General features: G+C 41.6%; 1 protein-coding gene across 1 annotated transcript in view; it reads right to left on the bottom strand.

Moving 5' to 3' along the window:
- Positions 1–19,016, bottom strand: part of CFAP206 (cilia and flagella associated protein 206) — a 28,064-nt gene extending 9,048 nt beyond the window's left edge. Inside the window, exons 1-9 of the mRNA XM_065402098.1 lie at positions 18,891–19,016; positions 18,565–18,648; positions 17,753–17,843; positions 13,831–14,019; positions 13,178–13,336; positions 10,136–10,344; positions 9,154–9,273; positions 6,674–6,872; positions 112–252 (exon numbers count right to left, since the gene is read on the bottom strand). Of these exons, the coding sequence (XP_065258170.1) occupies positions 112–252; positions 6,674–6,872; positions 9,154–9,273; positions 10,136–10,344; positions 13,178–13,336; positions 13,831–14,019; positions 17,753–17,843; positions 18,565–18,648; positions 18,891–19,016 (1,318 nt within the window). The remainder of the gene's footprint in view (positions 1–111; positions 253–6,673; positions 6,873–9,153; positions 9,274–10,135; positions 10,345–13,177; positions 13,337–13,830; positions 14,020–17,752; positions 17,844–18,564; positions 18,649–18,890) is intronic.
- Between the last annotated feature and the right edge of the window lie 211 nt (positions 19,017–19,227).

The raw sequence follows: 19,227 nt of genomic DNA, 5'->3' as shown, positions 1-19,227 counted from the left end.
ATGTCTTTAAATGTATTTTTTTGCTAATGTATGCATATTTACAGTAAGAAAAAAATTAACTCTAGGCACCAATAATACACATAATAATATTACTAATAATACAGAACACACCTGGGAGGAGGAGGCCATCTTTTTCAGCAAGTGTGTGAGCACAAAACCCACGGTACTGGATTAACAACTGATCAAAATTAGCCGTGGTTTCTGGAAAAAGCCACTCTTGTTCCTTGAAATCAGAAATATTTACTTTTATTCCTGAAAGAGAATTTGGCAAAGGAAAGATGACAATAAAATACATGATGTCTAAAATGTGATTTAATGGGAATCTCAAAGGGAGTTCAATCATGCTTTAACACATTGTGGCCTGAAGTGTTGAACGCCCACAGCTCCACTGGTTTCCACAGGAGCGGGAATGCACCACGGCCTACTTATTTTTTGGTGGTAGACTGCCTGCAGACATTCTAGCAGTTTAGCTTTTCCTTGGAAGAAACATGGCCACAAACAGAAAGTAAAATCTAATAATTTCAGCCATTGTTTTAAACTCACCCATTTGTTTCAAATCCACTACAGCAGAACTTGGTTAATTGGTAGGGACATCTCCCTAACAAATATTTCTGATAACCTAATATCCCTAATTAATTAAACTGTTTTTTTTTCCATCTCAGAGGTTTCAGTAGGCATAAACAGACAAAACAAAACACAAGGAATCCTGAATTATTAAAGTGCAGGGCATTTCTAAAATCAATGTGGCATTTTAATTGGATGCATTTATATACATACTTTAATAATAGTTAAAGCTGTACTTTATTATATAAATTCATACCTATACCCAGGCCCTCTCAGAGGTCCAGGCTACTTCCAGCTTTTGAGGCCCCTAGCCATAATAAAAAATGACGACACATGAAAACAAAATAAGGCACCAAAAAAAGACTGAGACATAATTTGAATATTTTTTTATTTAACAAATGCTTTTCTAGCCTTTTTCTGTGCAAATGCACTAATTATTGAGGAAAAATCTAGCTTTCATGCAATGTCACAGTTGATATTAAGCATGGCGAGCCCATTCAAATGCTCTTGTTCCATAGTTGAACAGTGATAGTTCTTTACCTGCTTCAACAGGTTGAAGGTGCGTTCACCTGAAGCCACTGATGCAGGCAAACTGCCAAAAATACGCAATGCAATTGTGATATTAGGAAACACCCCAGAGAGTCCAAGTTCGAGTATTTCTCGAAGCAATTCCTTTGGCTTGCAATCCAAATTAAAGTTTGTGGAATATATTCATTTGAGGAAGACGACCTCGTCACTGAGATCTTTTGAAATTTCTTTGTTGTACTGGTGCTGAAATTGTTCAGTTGCAGAAAGTAGATCTTCATTACTCAGTCTGTTGAACTGCCAAAGAAACCCAAAAAGGATACGAATTAGTCGCAGACCTGATTGAATAGAGCCAATGATGACAAGGAAGACATTGACCCTATAATGCTGCTTGGCACCAGATTCAGTAGGTAAGTTGCAACTGATGGAGAACTCAGATGAAATTCCAATATTCTGTGCTACTAATTTGGATTCAGTCAGGATTGCATCCCATTGTTCATGAATCTGTTGAATGTCATTGATAAGACTTTCAATGTTATCCTTCTCAATAACAAATGTAGGGATAGCTCAGTGGTTTGAGCATTGGCCTGCTAAACCCAGGGTTGTGAGTTCAATCCTTGAGGGGGCCACCTAGGGATCTGAGGCAAAATCAGTACTTGGTCCTGCTAGTGAAGGCAGGGGACTGGACTCCATGACCTTCCAGTTCTAGGAGATAGGATATCTCTATTAATTTAATTTATTGCTTGTGCTTCAATTACCAGATTAGTTTGGTGGATCATTGTAAGTAGCTTCATCCACAAAGGTGACATCAGACTGCTTTCAAATTTGGACATGTGCTTCTGAATAGACTAAAGTTCAGTTCCAGCCTGTGCAGTGAGATTGAGAGATTCAAGCTCATTTAAAGCCTTTCTCACTGAATTCAAATGCTGCACAACTGGTTGAACACCATGAATCCGTGCAGACCATCTAGTTTTGGACATCCCATGCAGTGAAACCAGGGCCGGCTCCAGGCACCAGCACACCAAGCGTGTGCTTGGGGCGGCACCTGGAGGGGGGCGGCGCGGCGCTCCGGCTCCCGCCGCCGGGGACAGCGGGGCCACAGCCGGGCTCGCCGCCCTCCCCCCGGCGCTCTGGCCGCCGGGGGCTCGCCGCCCTGCTCCCGGCGCTCTGGCCGCCGGGGAGAGCGGAGCCCCGGCCGGGCACTCCGCCCTCCTCCCAGGGCTCCCCCCGGCCGCCCTCCCCCCCGGCCGCCAGGGAGAGCGGAGCCCCGGCCAGGGCTCGCCACCCTCCCCCCGGCGCTCTGGCCACCGGGGAGAGCGGAGCCCCGGCCGGGGCTCGCCGCCCTCCTCCCAGGGCTCCGGCCGCCCCCCCCCCCTGCGCTGGGGGGGGGGGGGAGCGCGGCCGGAGGCTTTTTTGCCTGGGGCGGCAAAAAAGCCAGAGCCGGCCCTGAGTGAAACAGGAAGATATTGCTTCAGAATTTCCCACCTTTGTGGACTGCTACTGAAGAGATTGTACATTTGCTGATCAGTTCCAAAGTAAGTGATTGCCTCCTTGCATGATTCAACACAGTCAACACCTACAAAGTTTAGTGTGTGGTTTCCACAGCTGGAGAAAATACAGTTTGAATTATGCTCAAGCAGAACTGCTTGTACACCTTTGTACTTCCCTGCCATATTAGATCCATAGTCATAGGCTTGACCAATGCAGATTTGAAAATCTAACTTAATATCTTCTAGAATTGCTAGTACTCGAGCAGCAATTTCTTTTCCAGTTTTTCTTGTGTAATTATCAAACAAAATAAACCTTTCTTCAGTTGAATTTTTTGAGCTGTCTACAATCTTAACATATCGAATAACCATAGTAGTCTGTTCCTTGTGAGAACAATCTGGAGTGGCATCAACAATGATTGAAAAATACTTGGCATTTCAAATCTCATCAAGAATTGTTGTTTGTACCAATGACCCACATAGCTCAATAAACTCGTTTTGTATGCGTGTGGAGAGATAATGGACTTGCATGCTCTTTTGACTCTCTTGCGATTCTCGAACATGTTTAACATGCTCTGATAAAAGTGGGTCATATCTGCTGAGGAGCTCAACTATGCCTAGAAAGTTTCCATTTGCACAATCACCAATACATTGACTGGAACCAAAGAAAGCCAATCCCCGCTCAGAAAGAAAAAGGATGACATTTAGGATGCGCTCAAGAAGTTTTTTCCAGTTATTAATTTCTGTAGAGAGTTCAGTCAAGAGTAAATTCTCAACTGAACTTTCAGCTGATGCTATCCTATTGGCTGATTTCTGTGCAACATAGTTTTCTTTGTGTGACATTGAACTCTCATGTGATGGTATTCGGTCTTTCAACTTCCTCCAACCTCTGTTGATGCTCCATCCTGATTGATCAGAGAGAACTGATGCATTTGTAGCACTTTTGTTCAAAATGAAGCAGGGTCCACAGCACAGAGACTGGTTATGCTGGAGTATGGAAAAACAGTCTCTTGTGCAGGTCTCACTGTTTGGAAGAGTTTTTGTCAGCAGATGAGTAGGGAAAGCATGATTATCAGCATCTCGTGGAATGTTACTTGGAATTTCAAAACAACTAATTTGAAGAAAAGATTGCATTTGGGCAGCATTGCTCTTGTCAATAATTCCAATATCAGTCACAGTCAAACCTGTAGTACTGTACTCATTAATTGCTCTTGCTGCATAAGATCTACATCTTCCTGTTGCTGTTGAGTTTCTTGATCACACACAGGATCTTCTGCTGCATCTGTTACAGTTGGCACATCTCCTTCTTGACTACTGTCCTCATGTTCAGGTATTGGCATTGAAATATCACCTGTTGCAGTTGCTGAGTTTTCATTATCTGTAGCGTTGTTTGTTGGGTAAGGTGCGTTTTCCAGTGGTTTGAGAAATGAAGTTCTTGGCTTTGAGCTCTTAGCTGCTGCTTCACTCAGTTGTTCTCACTGTCTCTTGCTTGCACCACTTCCAAATCTCGTCTTCATAGTGATCCATCTGGTCAGTATGTAGCCTATCCACACTTGAAATATTCTGCTGTAAATAAGTAGCTTATCTACACTTGAAATCTACTTTAAACATGTACACAAATGCTGAAAAGACTTAAAACGAAGGAATACTAATTAAGAACACAAAATGAAACTGTCAGACAGATTATTATCCTTATCACGGAATCAAAACTCAAGCACGCAAGGTATAATATAACAGGCTAAGCTGAAGACAAAGGGATGACATATATATAGTACACACAGACACGGATACAGACAGAGAGAAATTTCAAATGTGTGTCCTCACGAAACTCACCGTACAAGATTGTCCTCACCAATTTTCACCTTGACTCTGGGCCTATAGACTATGAAAGCCTATGATGATGGCCAAGCTACCAAGCTAGGCTCAATCAACCAAACAGTCACCTCTTTTAGCTACCACGTGAAGATAATAATGAGGAATTCTCACACATAAATAATTCCTTAATCAACTAGACGTAAAACTATAAAGACACTAAAATGTAACAATTCTCTACCTTTCAACATGCACTTGATCCAGCACCAGCCAGTAGTAGTGGTTTCTTTATATAACCAGCTGATCTGAGAGGACACGTTCATCACAGTCTAATCTTGTGCCGTCAGAACCAATATACTTTTATTAATATTTATGAACATTTTTAACTCGTTAATATGACAAAATCTATATCAGTTAACAAAAAAAATTATGTCTTTTACCAAATCACATCTCTTATTTGCTTAAATTTGCAGCTCTAAGCTGAGAGAATGTGTCACATTTTGGTCCGATAGGGATGCGCATAAAAACAAGTTTAGAAATGTATCAAATGCCAAAAAATGAACAAGTGTCTAAATCTGAGGCCCCCTTTGAGCTTGAGGCCCAGGCCAAATGGCCCTCCTGGCCCCCCCTCTGCTTGGCCCTGCCTATACTGCAGACACTTTTTAGTATTTATTGTTTATATTATCATAGAATTGTAGGACTGGAAGAGACCTCAAGAGGTCATCTAGTCCAGGCCCTGGCACTCACAGCAGGAGTTAGTATTATCTACACCATCTCAGTCAGGTGTTTGTCTAACCTACTCTTAAAAATCTCCAATGACAGAGATTCCACAACCTCCCTAGGCAATTTATTTCAGTGCTTAATCACCCTGACAGTTAGGAAATTTTTCCTAATGTCCAACCTAAACCACTCTTGCTATAATTTAAGCCCATTGCTTCTTGTCCTATCCTCAGAGATTAATGAGAACAATTTTTCTCACTGCTCTTTGTAACAACCTTTTATGTACTTGGAAATATTATCATGTCCCCTCTCAGTCTTCTCTTCTCCAGACTAAACAAACCCAATTTTTTCACTCTTCCCTCATAAGTCATGCCTTCAATCATTTTTGTTGCTCTTCTCTGGACTTTCTCCAATTTGTCCCTATCTTTCCTGAAATATGGCGCCCAGAACTGGACACAATACTCCAGCTGAGGCCTAATCAGCGTGGAGTAGAGTGGAAGAATTACTTCTCATGTCTTACTTACAACACTCCTGCTAATACATTCCAGAATGATATTTGCTTTTTTTGCAACAATGTTACACTGTTGACTCATATTTAGCTTGTGATCCACCATGACCCCCGGACCCCTTTTTGCAGTACTCCTTCGTTGGCAGTCATTTCCCATTTTGTATGTGTGCAACTGATTGTTCTTTCCTGAGTGGAGTACTTTGCATATGTCCTTATGGAATTTCATCCTATTTACTGCAGACCATCTCTCCAGTTTGTCCAGATCATTTTGAATTTTAATTCTATCCTCCAAAGCAACCCCTCCCAACTTGGTATCATCTGCAAACTTTAGAAGTGTATTCTCTATACCATTATCAGAATCACTGATGAAGATACTGAACAGAACTGGACCCAGAACTGATCCCTGCGGGACCCCACTCAATATGCACTTCCAACTTGACTGTGAACCACTGATTACCTCTAGGAATGTTTTTCCAACCAGTTATGCACCCACCCTATAGCAGCTCCATCTAGGTTGTATTTCCCTAGTTTGTTTAAGATAGCACCCAGTTGCTCCAGTAGGGATCAGGATCCCATTTTGGTCAGTATTATGGGAAAATATATGAAGATATGTCAAGGTGTTTACAAATTTAACATAAAGAACGATTTAGTAGCTTATGCCATAGGAGTAACTTTAAAAAGTAGTCCCAGGTATAGCAGCACACTGATAATGTAGAAGAAACAGTAGCACTGTACCAGGGAGCAAATATTGGTGTCCAAGCATTGTTTTCCTCTCAGTTTTCAGAAGATGTGTACTAATTATATGTAAAGCATGTTTTCATCAAGAAAGTAAGAGTTCAGTTCTGTAAAGCATTAAGTGCTCCTATGTGGTCCTGAGCACCTACAAATTCTGTTGCCCTCAACAGGACTATTGGGTAAGGACCCCTATGTCAGTAAAGATTTGCAGGGTCAGGTCCTGCTTTAGATAGGAATGTTGCACTTTTTAGAAACAGGATTTAAGTCAAAAAATCATACAAGGACTCAAACGGGAAAAAGGAAATGTGATAACTTTCAGTACCTATGGTTTCCTTTATCCTTTGCTCATCACTTTTCACAGTCACTCCTTCGAGAAGTGACTCCATCACATCATCAGGAAAGAGTTGTGCATGGATTCCCAAGAACTGCTGTAGACTGACTGTCAAATTAGTCAGGAAACTCAGCAGCAATATCTCATCCTGAAAGCTCGTCCAGAGGTTAGATAGTGCTAGAAAGATAGGCTAAAAAATAATAAGAAAGACCTGAAATCTACATTTGCTTTGTCTGTAAAATTAAACAAATACTGTAAACAATACTAACAAATACAACTGTTAAATGCAAAGGGCCCAATCCTGCATGCCCTCTGCACTCAGAAATCTCAGTGGAGGGTTTGCAAGATCAGGCCCAAATCCTAGAAATCATTTAAATGTACTTTAAAAGTAATAAAACAACATTTTGGGAAAACATTGGAGGCGATTTTCTGAATTATATTGGAAAAGAGTCTCGCCTCCTCCCCACAAATATAATAATATAAATGCAAAAAGGGAAGATAGGCAGAGGAAGGCAATAAAGAAGAAATTCCTATATTCAGGTTAACTATAAAAAGAAACACAAACAGACCTAGGCATAGACAAATTTCAGCCTTTGTTCCTCTCATTTTCCCTCAGTCCCAAAACAGTCTAGTACAGATACAGATTTCAAAGACAGTGGCAGAAAATGGGCCTGTTGTAACATATCTGAAATCACTGAGGAAATGGCCAGCAGAAAATTAATTACATTCCTGACTATGCTGAATAGATTTTGAATGTTAACACAGCCATCTTCAAGTTTTCAGATCTTAGCACAGTAGAAAAGGGCTCCCCCGACATCAGGAATACATTCAAGGAACTTAAAATTCATCCTAGCACATTAGCATTCATGTTAATGAAGCCATGATAAGAATTGGTATGGGAGTTAGCTCTGTTGTTCATCAGCATCACTATCATGAAATGCTATGGACACAAGAAACTAAAATAGAGGAATGGCAGCAAAATAATTTTTGCTGTAAATAGCATCATAACCATCTTTAGCTCAATTGTTGGAAAATGAGTGAGCCTACTGTATACTCTAAAATGCTTGTCTGCTACATTCTCAATCCAGGCCCTGTGCTACAAATGCTAAATTATAAAATAATCTCCTGGTGCTCTTACACAATACAACTTCTCTGCAGCAATTTGAAGACAAGTAGAATTAAGTGGTCTTGTGATGGGGAAAGTTCTACCTGCAAGAGCACAGATGGAATCAAGTATCTTGTACATATTCTGTTGCTAACAGAGGTGAAGAAAACAAGCAAATAACCTGGTAAAGAGAAGCCATTCAAGAAAGGAAATCTATGGTAAACTCCTTAGGACAGGGATGATGTGCCTTCTTGTTTGCTTGTAAAGTGACAAGTATGTTTTTGGCCCTTGTAATAAAAATGAACAGTACAGCGAGAGAGAAGACAAAGGGAAATAATTGCTCTGGGTAGCAGGATAGAAGAAAGGGGTGTCTGCTAAAAGGACAGTATTTGTAAGATCAACAGGCACCTAGAAACAGCTACATTGGATCAGACCCAAGAGGCATCTAGTCCAGTATCCTCTCTTTGAAGTGGGCAGCACCAGATGCTTCCGAGGAAGGTATAAGAACCCTAGAGAAGGTAGATGTGGGATAATCTGTCCCCCATATTAGGTCTCATCAGGCTCTCTAACGGTTAGAGATTTACTTAAGTCATGGAAGCATGAGGTTTAAGATCCCTTCCAAAATTTTATTATCATTAATTATGACAGAAAGTGGACAACATAGTGACTATTTTATTACTATCTTCCCAGCTAAAAATAAGAACCCAAATAAGAACTGACCATGTGGAGGTTTGCACAGCCCTAGTTTCAAAATAATATGGATAGAAGACTCTGAGCCAAGGCTATTCCAACATAATACAATAGTGAAGCATCATTAACTTAAAACTCTCATCTCTGAATACTTTTACCTACTATTGTTAAAAGTAATATTTAAGGCTACTATAAAGAAAAAGGATAGAGAAAATCTATTTTTAGTGCTATTCTATGCATTTAACAGCACTTTTGGCATAATCATTTTCTCTGTTCACCTAGAGTCAGTTTTCCCTGTTTTTTATGTCTTTCGCAAAACAACTGGGAAGAAAACGAAAATGTAAAAAAAAATAGGAAAATATGTTTGTAAAACCACAATTATTGAGAAGACAACTCAGGGCAGGTGTAATAACAAACTTCTTTTAACTTTTTTTTAAGCAAATGAATAGATGTCAAGGTAGCTGTGTCTGTGGAACACTGCCTGAGTGGAACACTGCTATTAGACAGACACAGAAAATAAGATCCTTTTTCCTAATTCAACATGAAATTTATGTGAACCATGTCACATGATACTGCAGCATAAATACTGTATTATGTTAGTATTGTAGACAATAAAAGTGATTTTTCTAATTTGCTTCTGTTCAGAAAATAATACTTTTGCATTTCAAATGCTTACAAAAACGTGTGATGTAGGTACAGCAGTCTTTGCTTGAACAGTGTTTTTTAATTGCTCTATTTGTGCTGCAAACTGCTTGTCCATCATTTCAACTTCTTGTGCACACGTGATCACATCAGACTGGAAAGAGAACATACTTCAGGTAAGGAGTGTGACAGTCACAGAAAAATAAATAGCTAGCAGAAGCTATTTGAGTACTTGCATTCTGCCTCTTTTGGGGCAGTTATATTTTAAGGAGTGGCATGCAACCTAACTTCTAAATAGAGTCAGAATTTTACAGCCAGAAGGGCCATTAGATCATCTAGTTTGACCTCCTGTAGATCATAAGCCCTCAACACCATCCAGCATCCACCCACCCACTAAACCCAACAACTGAAATCAGAGCAATGTATTACAACCCACAGGAGACTAGACTAGTATATGCCACATGCAGAGAACAGGAGGCCCCCTCAATGGCAGGGAAATTATTAAGTGAGATATACTCAGATATTCCTGGAAAGTGACCCATACCCACATGCTGCAAAGGAAGGCGAAACCCCCCGAAGATCACTGCTAATCTGACATGGGGGGAAATTTCTTCCTGACCTCACACATGACAAACAGCTAGACCGTGAACATCTGAGCAAGAACAGCCAGCTAAGTGCCTGAGAGAGAGAATGCTGGGTGCCAATTCATAGCCCTGGCCCTCCCCATCCAATGTCCCATCTCCAGCAGTGTCCATCCCTGATGCTTAGAGGAAAGAAATAAAAAAAACCCACTCAGAATACATTGAGGATGTGTGAAATCTCTTCCTGACCCCTGCAGGTTGCTGGCTGAATCCCTGAGGCATGAACTTTTAATATATCATTCTAGCTGCACAGCTCAAACACAGCACCAGGATTTCTTTCCTCAAACATATACCCCTATTTTACTTTGTAGAATGCAATTTACACTGATATTAAGTTATCCTAAAGAATCCATAAAATATAATGTGATATCTCACCAGAATGATGCAGAGGAAGGCTTCATGTTGTCTCACATTGAACAGTGCTTCCTTTAACATAGATAATCTAGCTTCTATATTTCTGTGTGGGCTCTCACACATCATTTCCAAGACAGCTGTGTAGCGGTATGCCAGATCTTGGGAGGCACGAAGCTCTGCATCAATAGGCTGCGTGGCTGCTGGAATGGCTTCATTCAGAATAGCTGGTACTATTTATACAGATTTAGTATGAGATGCATAGGAAGGTAACAGATATAGAAACACATCACGGTAATCATGCTAGATAGCTAATATTTTAGTTTCAATACTTCGATCAGAAGAATCCTCCAACAGATTTCGGAGCGTAAGCTCTTATTCTGAGACAGCACACATTTCCAAAGTTTGTTTACAAGACCCAACCATTACGTACACTGCTGGTCAAATGGTTCTTAAAAATGACAACTTTTCTGTGAGGAAAATGCTACAGTATAGTCTAGGATTATGGAAAATTAGCTTTTCAGACGGTCTTGGTTCAATTTTGGGCTCTTCCAAAATTTTCTGTGTGACTTTAGGTAAATCACTTATGTGCCTCAGTTTCCCCATCTGTGAAACTGGGATGATAATAATAATACTTCCCTGCCTCATAAAGGTGTTATGGGAATGAATTAATTCACATTTATGAGATGCTCACATAGTACAGTAATGGGTCTATATAAGCCCAGAAAGAGAGAAAAATATAATATTGCTTATTAAAATGAACTATTTTTGCTCTTACTGGACACGGCGCATTACAACCACCCCACAAAATTCCATAAGCTGCACAATGGGAGTCCAAAATCTTTGAGCTGATGGTTTTATAATTAACATTTCTTCCTTAGAGCCTCATTATCAAAGGAGGGTATAAACAGGCGTGCATCCATTACATTCTACATTTGGACGTGTAGAATGTAATGACATCTGTGCATGCAAAAGAGGTAAGTTGCACACTCAGAGCAAACAGTTGTGCCATGTGGGGTTTTTTATGTATTCCTCTTTATATGTGACTTAACATTAAAACATAGGCAAGCAGCAGAGGCTGTGTGGTGTAATGATTAGACTCAGAGAGAAGATCTGAGTGGCAAAACTGTTCATTTCTATTCAGTCAGCTCTGCCCACAATTTGCTGTATGATCTTTAGAAAAATCACATAAATCTCTTTAATTAATCTTTTTCAATCTGTAAAGTGGGGGTAATAATGCTGTATATACCTTTGTGAAGAGCACTAAGAACCCTGAATTAAAGGTGCTCTAAGTGCAAAGTATTATCTCGATTATCCAAATAATCAGTAGAATAGTTGATTACTTGCATGTTCACAACTCACAATACATGTTATTATTTATTTTTGTATAGCATTCATTCAGAGGTACTAGAACATTTTACATATAGTGTCTTTGCCTCTATATCGGGGATCGGCAACCTTTGGCACGCGGCCTGTCAGGGAAATCCTCTGGTGGGCCGGGACGGTTTGTTTACCTGCAGCATCCGCAGGTTTGGCCGATCGCAGCTCCCACTGGCCGTGATTCGCCATTCCAGGCCAATGGGGATGGTGGGAAGCGGCGGCCAGCACATGCCTCGGCCCACACCGCTTCCCGCAGCCCCCATTGGCCTGGAACGGTGAACCGCAGCCAGTAGGAGCTGCGTTCGGCCGAACCTGCGGACGGTGCAGGTAAACAAACCGTCCCGGCCTGCCAGCGGATTTCCCTGACAGGCCACGTGCCAAAGGTTGCCGATCCCTGCTCTATATGAAAATACAATTAAACTAGTAGATTACAATATATCATATATATTGCAATCTTATTTCCATTGAACAGCCATTTAAATAATAATTCTGATACATTTAGCAGTGAAATATTTAATAGCATTGGTTGTTTGTGGGTTGCAGGGCTCAACAGATATGGGGCTCACTTCTGGCTTATGTCCCCCTAAAGCTCATGCTTCAGGGTTTCAATTGGTCACCAGCAGGGGTCAAGAAGGGATTCCCCCCCCCCCACCTCCTTCGCCCCCGCAAGGGAGTTTTTTTTTTTTTTTTAATCCCCTTCTTTTGAAGCATCAGGGATAGCAACAACTGGAGATGGGGCACTGAGTAGGCCAAGGCTATGAGGTGTCACTGAGCATTCTCTCTCTCAGATGCTTGGCTGGCTGGTTCTTGCTCATATACTCAGGGTCTAACTGATCACTATATATGGGGCCAGGAAAGAATTTTTTCCCACATCAGATCAGCAGTGACCTTTGGGTTTTTTTTGCCTTCCCTGCAGCGTGTGGATGTTGGTCACTTCCTTGCCAGAATTATCTGGGTCTCTATCATTTAATCATTTCCCTGCCACTGCAGGGGCTTCCTGCACTGGTGCACATTGGTCCTGCCTATTCTCTGCGCGTGGCACATAACAGTTGAGTTTCCTGTGGGTCTCATTTAGTTTGGTGTCATTTCTGTTGTTGGATTTAGTGTGCAGGTGCTGGGTGGTGTTGGTGACCTGTGCTATACAGGAGGTCATACTAGATGATCAAGTGGTCCCTTCTGGCTTTAAACTCTATGACTCTATATTTTAAGGAGGGAGTCAAAAATAAGAGCAACAAGGAAGTTTAGCCATCTCTTTGGGCTTACTATTTTGGGCTATCTGGCTCCACACTTAAAAAGATTCCAGTGCATCAATTTACATTGTTATAGTTATCTAAACAACCTGAAGGGCTCAAGACTTAAGAGATTTTTGAGTATTCAAGAAGAATTGGGAGAAATGATCCAAAACTATCAGAATTTATGTATTTTCTGTCCCATGGATTTCTAACATCTCATGCAATATTAGATTAAAGGTATGCTCTACTGTAAATATTTTGACAGTACCATTTTGACATTTGCATTGATTGGCCTTAAGCATTATGCAATTCATTCCTCTAATAGTTTGTTTTTCCTTCAGGCTTACTGACACTGGGCCAAATCCTGCTCATCTTGAGTAGCGTGAAGTCATAAGGCTAGAGGCAAGAAGAGTCTGGCTTAGGGCTCATAATTTTAATTTAGTAATATACCTACAGTCATCAATGCCTTCTCCTCCTTTCCCACAGTCCTTGTTGAATAACCGAATTCCTGTGACAATCATGGTAAGTTCTTTCAGTTGTCGCTCTTTGTCCTTCTTACTGAGAGAGAGAAAAACACCCAGCTCTGTCTGGGGAAACACACTCTGCAGGGCAGCTGAAAAGATTTAAAAAATAACAGCAGGTATAAGAATGAAACTGAAAATACTAGGGAAACAAAACTAACTCCTCCTTATGGCTAGTTGTGAAAATAGCAGTGTATTCTAGATTTGGAGAGATGCTTTGGCGCTCACAAATTAATAATTTTACCACACCTATTGTTGGAGACGAGCAAATAACAAAGCAGACAGGCTGATATGCTATCAAGCTATTTTATGCCATAGAAATGATTTATCTAAAATTCAGACTATTAGTAACAAATATTTTTAAAGCTGCCACAATTTACAATATTTACTAGTGTCTGGGCAATTGGACGTTTTAATGAAAGAGTCAGACAGCCTGATTCCCAACTCACACCGGTTTCACACCAGGAAACTCTACTGAAGTCAATAAAATTATTCCAGATTTACATTGTGTCAGAGCAGAATCAGGCCCAGACTTTATTTTCCCACAAGGGATGCCCAGTATCAGATACTTTGACTGGTTACTGACCTGTTGCCTCCCTAACAACCTTGATGTCTGTAGGGGATCCGAGGCCAGAGCGTAGCAGAACATAGCTAACAATCTTTCGGTAAATGCTCTCCAGCTCTTCTCGTGTACGAGCACGATTATCTGTGATTTCTCTGCTCACGGGGGCCAGCCTGGCCTCTAGAATGCGATGCTGCTCATTAAGTAACTCAACTGGGAAGGAAAGATATTTGAGAAGTGCTATGTTACAGCCAAATATTATTCTCATTTTTGGTCTAGCCTACATTAGTGACATAATTTTCACTGGACTGAACTTGCTGTTTGTGCATTTTGGGCCTGCTCCAAATCCCAGTGGCTTTGGATCAAGCCCTTAGATTTGCTAATTTTAAAAATCCACTACGAAAGCCAGTGCTAAGCAGCAAAAGCTTTCAAATAATTTTCACAGTTTATCCTGATGCCCTATGAATGTCCCATGCCTCTCAGCTCTCCCTGTCCCAGGAATATTGCATGTCACCGTGACTCTTATTCTCCTCCTTCTCTTTTCCTGTTCCCACCCAGACCTTCTCTGCCATTTTAAGTCACTGGGCACTGATCAGAGACAACATACAATATTTATATATAATAGCCAAAGACAAGTATCTGCCTAATTCACTGGGATTGTAATATTTGTATTTCATGAAATAATCTCTGGACTATGCAAACTCAATCCATTTAAAATAGACGGTCCAATAATGCTGATCCTTCTCAATTGTGAAAAATCAACAAATGGACAAATTCTGCTCTCAGGTCACACAAGCACAGGTCTAGAGTAACTGCACTGAAGTCAATGGACCAGTGTAACTGAGAGAAGAACTTGGTTCAAAGAACCTAGAACGTTGCCTTTCTATAAAGGTAAATCTCTCTCCCCCCCACCATAAAAAAAGCGAATGTGTTCTGGCTTCCAAGTCCATTATACATTCCTTCTATGTTACATCCATGCTGTAATACTGTACTTCCCATGATAGACCTTGTGGCACTCTGTACCTCAAACCTGTAATTATGATATGTTTTGTACAAAGTATGCCATGTAAGATATATAGGAAAGGTCATGATCTCCTGAAACCCATTGTTCCATCAAAATATGTATATTATTAGTGTGTATGAAAGTATGAGATTTTGCTGTACGGTTGTTATTGAAATATGTTGTAAGTTTGGGAGTTGTCCCTTGCTAGTTCTTCAGTGACAACAAAGGAGGTGATCCACACCCAGGCAGACGTTAAACAACCATTAATCAGCAGGGGAGTTGTAGACAAGGGATTTACAATTCTGTAAGAGAAGCACCACACAATGGGGATTGTTCAACCCTGTGACTCAACAAGGCCCATCATAGAATATCAGGGTTGGAAGGGAGCTCAGGAGGTCATCTAGTCCAACCCCCTGCTCAAAGAAGGACCAATCCCCAACTAGATCATCCCAGCCAGGGCTTTGTCACTCCTGACCTTAAAAAAACCTCTAAGGAAGGAGATTCCACCACCTCCCTAAGTAACCCATTCCAGTGCTTCACCACTGTACTAGTGAAAAAGTTTTTCCTAATATCCAACCTCAACCTCCCCCACTGCAACTTGAGACAATTACTCCTTGTTCTCTCATCTGGTACCACTGAGAACAGTCTAGATCCATCCTCTTTGAAACCCCCTTTCAGGTAGTTGAAAACAGCTATCAAATCCCCCCTCATTCTTCTCTTCTGCAGATTAAATAAGCCCAGTTCCCTCAGCCTCTCCTCATAAGTCATGTGCTCCAGACCCCTAATCATTTTTGTTGCCCTCCGCTGGATTCTTTCCAATTTTTCCACATCCTTCTTGTAGTGTGGGGCCCAAAACTGGACACAGTACTCCAGATGAGGCCTCACCAATCTCGAATAGAGGGGAATGATCACGTCCCTCGATCTGCTGGCAATGCTCCTACTTATACAGCCCAAAATGCCGTTAGCCTTCTTGGCAACAAGGGCACACTGTTGACTCATATTCAGCTTCTCATCCACTGTAACCCATAGATCCTTTTCTACAGAACTGCTGCCTAGCCACTTGGTCCCTAGTCTGTAGCAGTGCATGGGATTCTTCCATCCTAAGTGCAGGACTCTACACTTGTCCTTGTTGAATCTCATCAGATTTTTTTTGGCCCAATCCTCTGATTTGTCTAGGTCCTTCTGTATCCTATCCCTACCCTCCAGCGTATCTACCACTCCTCCCAGTTTAGTGTCATCTGCAAACTTGCTGAGAGTGCAATCCATGCCATCCTCCAGATCATTAATGAAGATATTGAACAAAACTAGCCCCAGGACCGACCCTTGGGGCACTCCGCTTGGCATGCCAGGGCTAGTTTCTTTGCAGGGACATGGACTAAAGCTATGTTTTCATTGCACTTTTGTCGTTAAAACTTCTGTCGGTCAGGGGTGTGATAAAAACACAAAAAGTTTTAATGACAAAAAGCGCCAGTTTGGACAGCACTTTGTCGGTGGGAAAGCTACTGCCCCTCGTTGGGGGTGGTTTTATTTTGCTGGCAGGAGAGCTCTCTCTTGTGGCAAAGAGCTGTGCCACTGTAAGGTACGAAGTGTAGACATAGCCTAAGAATATAATATCAAGGACAGTGGCATTGTGCTTTTACCTTTATCCTCCCCCACCTACACTGGAAGCAACACGAACGCTGGGAAAACAAAGACTTGAACTGAGGAGACTGGTCTCAGGCTTAAAGGGAAAGCCTGTGTATTAAGGACTGTAACCAACCTGTAACATCCAGAGGGGCGAGAAAACTGCTTGATCCAAATATTGTTCAGTCTAATAAGGTTCAGGATTTAGACTGCATGCTTACCTTTTATTTTCCTTGGTAACTATCTCTAACCTTTAGTGCCTACCACTTATAATCACTTAAAATCGATCTTTCTGTAGTTAATAAATCTGTTTTATATTTTACCTAAAACAGTGTGTTTTGGTTAAAGTGCTTGGGAAATCTCAGCTCAGACAGGGCCGGCTTTAGGCCGATTCCCCCGATTCCCCGGAATCGGGCCCCGCGCCTAAGAGAGCCCCGCGCCCAGCCAGAGCGTGGCAAGCCTGCGGCCCCGCTCCCCGGGTCGGATCTCCAAAGCCCCGCGGCCCCGCTCCCCCAGCCGGAGCTCCAAAGCCCCGTGGCAACGCTCCCCCGGCCGGAGCAGGGCAAGCCCCACGGTCCCACACCCCGGGCTGGAGCTCCAAAGCCCCGTGGCCACGCTCTCCCAGCCGGAACTCCAAAGCCCTGCGGCCACGCTCTCCCGGCCGGAGCAGGGCAGACCACGCTCCCCAGGCTGGAGCTCCAAAGCCCCGCGACCCCCCTCCCCGGGCCGGAGCACGGCAATCCAAAGTGCCGCCGAAGACTCGGAGCACTGCCCGGTGAGTATAAGCCCCACGAATCGGGCCCCGCACTTGCTAAAGCCGGCCCTGAGCTCAGATTACAAAGGCCAGTGTGTATCCTCTCCACACTGAGGGAGAGTCGGACTGGGTAATGAATTTACACTGGTCAGGCTTCTGACCAGGGCAAGATACTACAGTTCTGCGGTGCAAGGCTGGGGGCTTGGCAGGTTTGCTGGTGCCTTTCTCTGTGCAATTTGTGAGTGGCTCAGGGAGCATTCATGCAATTTAGCTAGTTGTGGAGCTCCACATGCTGTTGTACTGAAAGATAACAGCACCGGGAGAGGTTTGGTGCTTGTCATTAGCAAAGCATTGTGAGACAGAGCCCATGCTGGAGAGTTAAGGGGGCACAGCGGTACCCCAGTTCAGGTTGTACCCCAGGGAGCCTCTCACAGACCTATCCTATTATCTATATCTATATAGTATGCTAATAAAGAGTAATATTAAAATACAGATGAACCAATATAGTTAGATACAAGTTTTATTATCTGACACTCATATTTAATATTTGTACATATTAAAATTACCTCGGTTTGTATAATTCATATCAAAGTAAACTTGCATCTTAATAGTGTCCAGGGATGGATTTGCTGTGTCAAGAAGTCTACTAACACAGAGCTAAGAAGAGAGTTGTAAAAGTTAATTCTTTCTAACCACTTAGAATTTTCGGAAACATCAATAGCAACGTTACCATTTTGACAGCAGCAACGGAGCCTTCCACTCCCCATTCCTCATTCTCCCAACAGAACATGATGAATAGGTATATACCATCCCTAGGAAATGCAGAATCTGTTCTTGACTACAGAACCATGAGAATGAAGTATGATGTTAGTTTTCAAAATGCTTTAAAGGAATCTTAGGAAATTGATCAGGTAGCTAAAAATTACCAACCTACAAACTGGTATGATTTAGTATTTGTTAAGTGCTGATAGGATGTTCGGTGCTGTATAGAAAAATCTCCTACTGAGACTGATTAGCAATTAAAGATGCTTTCAATATTTCTGTCTGCTATTCTCAGTCTCTCTCTCCTCCAATATCTGGTTATACTGTAACTCCAGGAGGCAAAAAATATTTCATTAATCTAATCCTCACCTACCTTCTAATAATTATGCTGAGATCTCAGTAATTTACCATAACATCACTTTAACAAGTAGTTAGATTGTTTAGATTTCCCAATGCATATACAACCATACAGGTGGCTTTGCATAATTGTATATGTTAGCCTGTGGATGGCAATGGCAGGTATGTTCTGTTACTATAAATACAGAGCAGATATTTAAGTTTTATTTCTACATAAGTATGTAAAGTTTCTGAACTTTTGGAGAATTTTCAGAATTACCTTAATAAGTTTTTGCACATCATTTTTTGTGAGGGTTCGATCCACATTAAACTCATTCCTTGGATCCAAAACGACAGCTTTCACCTGCAGATTAGCAAAATATGTTATTAGGGGGACTACTCACAGTGAGTAAAATTACAGTAAGTCCTAGCAAGGCTAGAGCCTAAGAACAGAGTTTGAAAATTGTGGCCAATGTGCGCAACTGCTAAATCTTTATACTTGTCTGTTTAGTGAAAATTATGTTATTAATCTTAGGGGGATATTAACATGACCTGAAGGCATTTAAACAAAATAATCAATGGCTAAAATATTAATTTTGTTCTTACCATGAAAGCCACCAAGGTTTCAGACACAGTTTGCCCTTTCATGGCACATTCTTGTCCTATTTCACGAATTATATTCTTTATGACACTTTCAGCCTGAGAGTGAGACATTCTGGACCAACAATACATTAACAGGTTTGATGTTTATTACAGTGCATCATACATTTGTCTTTCATTCTCTGTTTTCCCCACCGCAACATTTACTGACAATAGTGAGATTACATATTCTCTTCTAATGCCCTCAGCCTCTTAAATTTTCAATAACAACTTGACTAGGTAGCAGAGGTGATTTATGGTTCACTGGACCACAAGTGACAAGAATATTTCCAAACAATAAGAA

This window comes from Emys orbicularis, chromosome 3, assembly GCF_028017835.1.
Source record: "Emys orbicularis isolate rEmyOrb1 chromosome 3, rEmyOrb1.hap1, whole genome shotgun sequence".
NCBI classification, from domain to species: domain Eukaryota; kingdom Metazoa; phylum Chordata; order Testudines; family Emydidae; genus Emys; species Emys orbicularis.
This window is presented reverse-complemented; position numbering and strand designations above follow the sequence as displayed.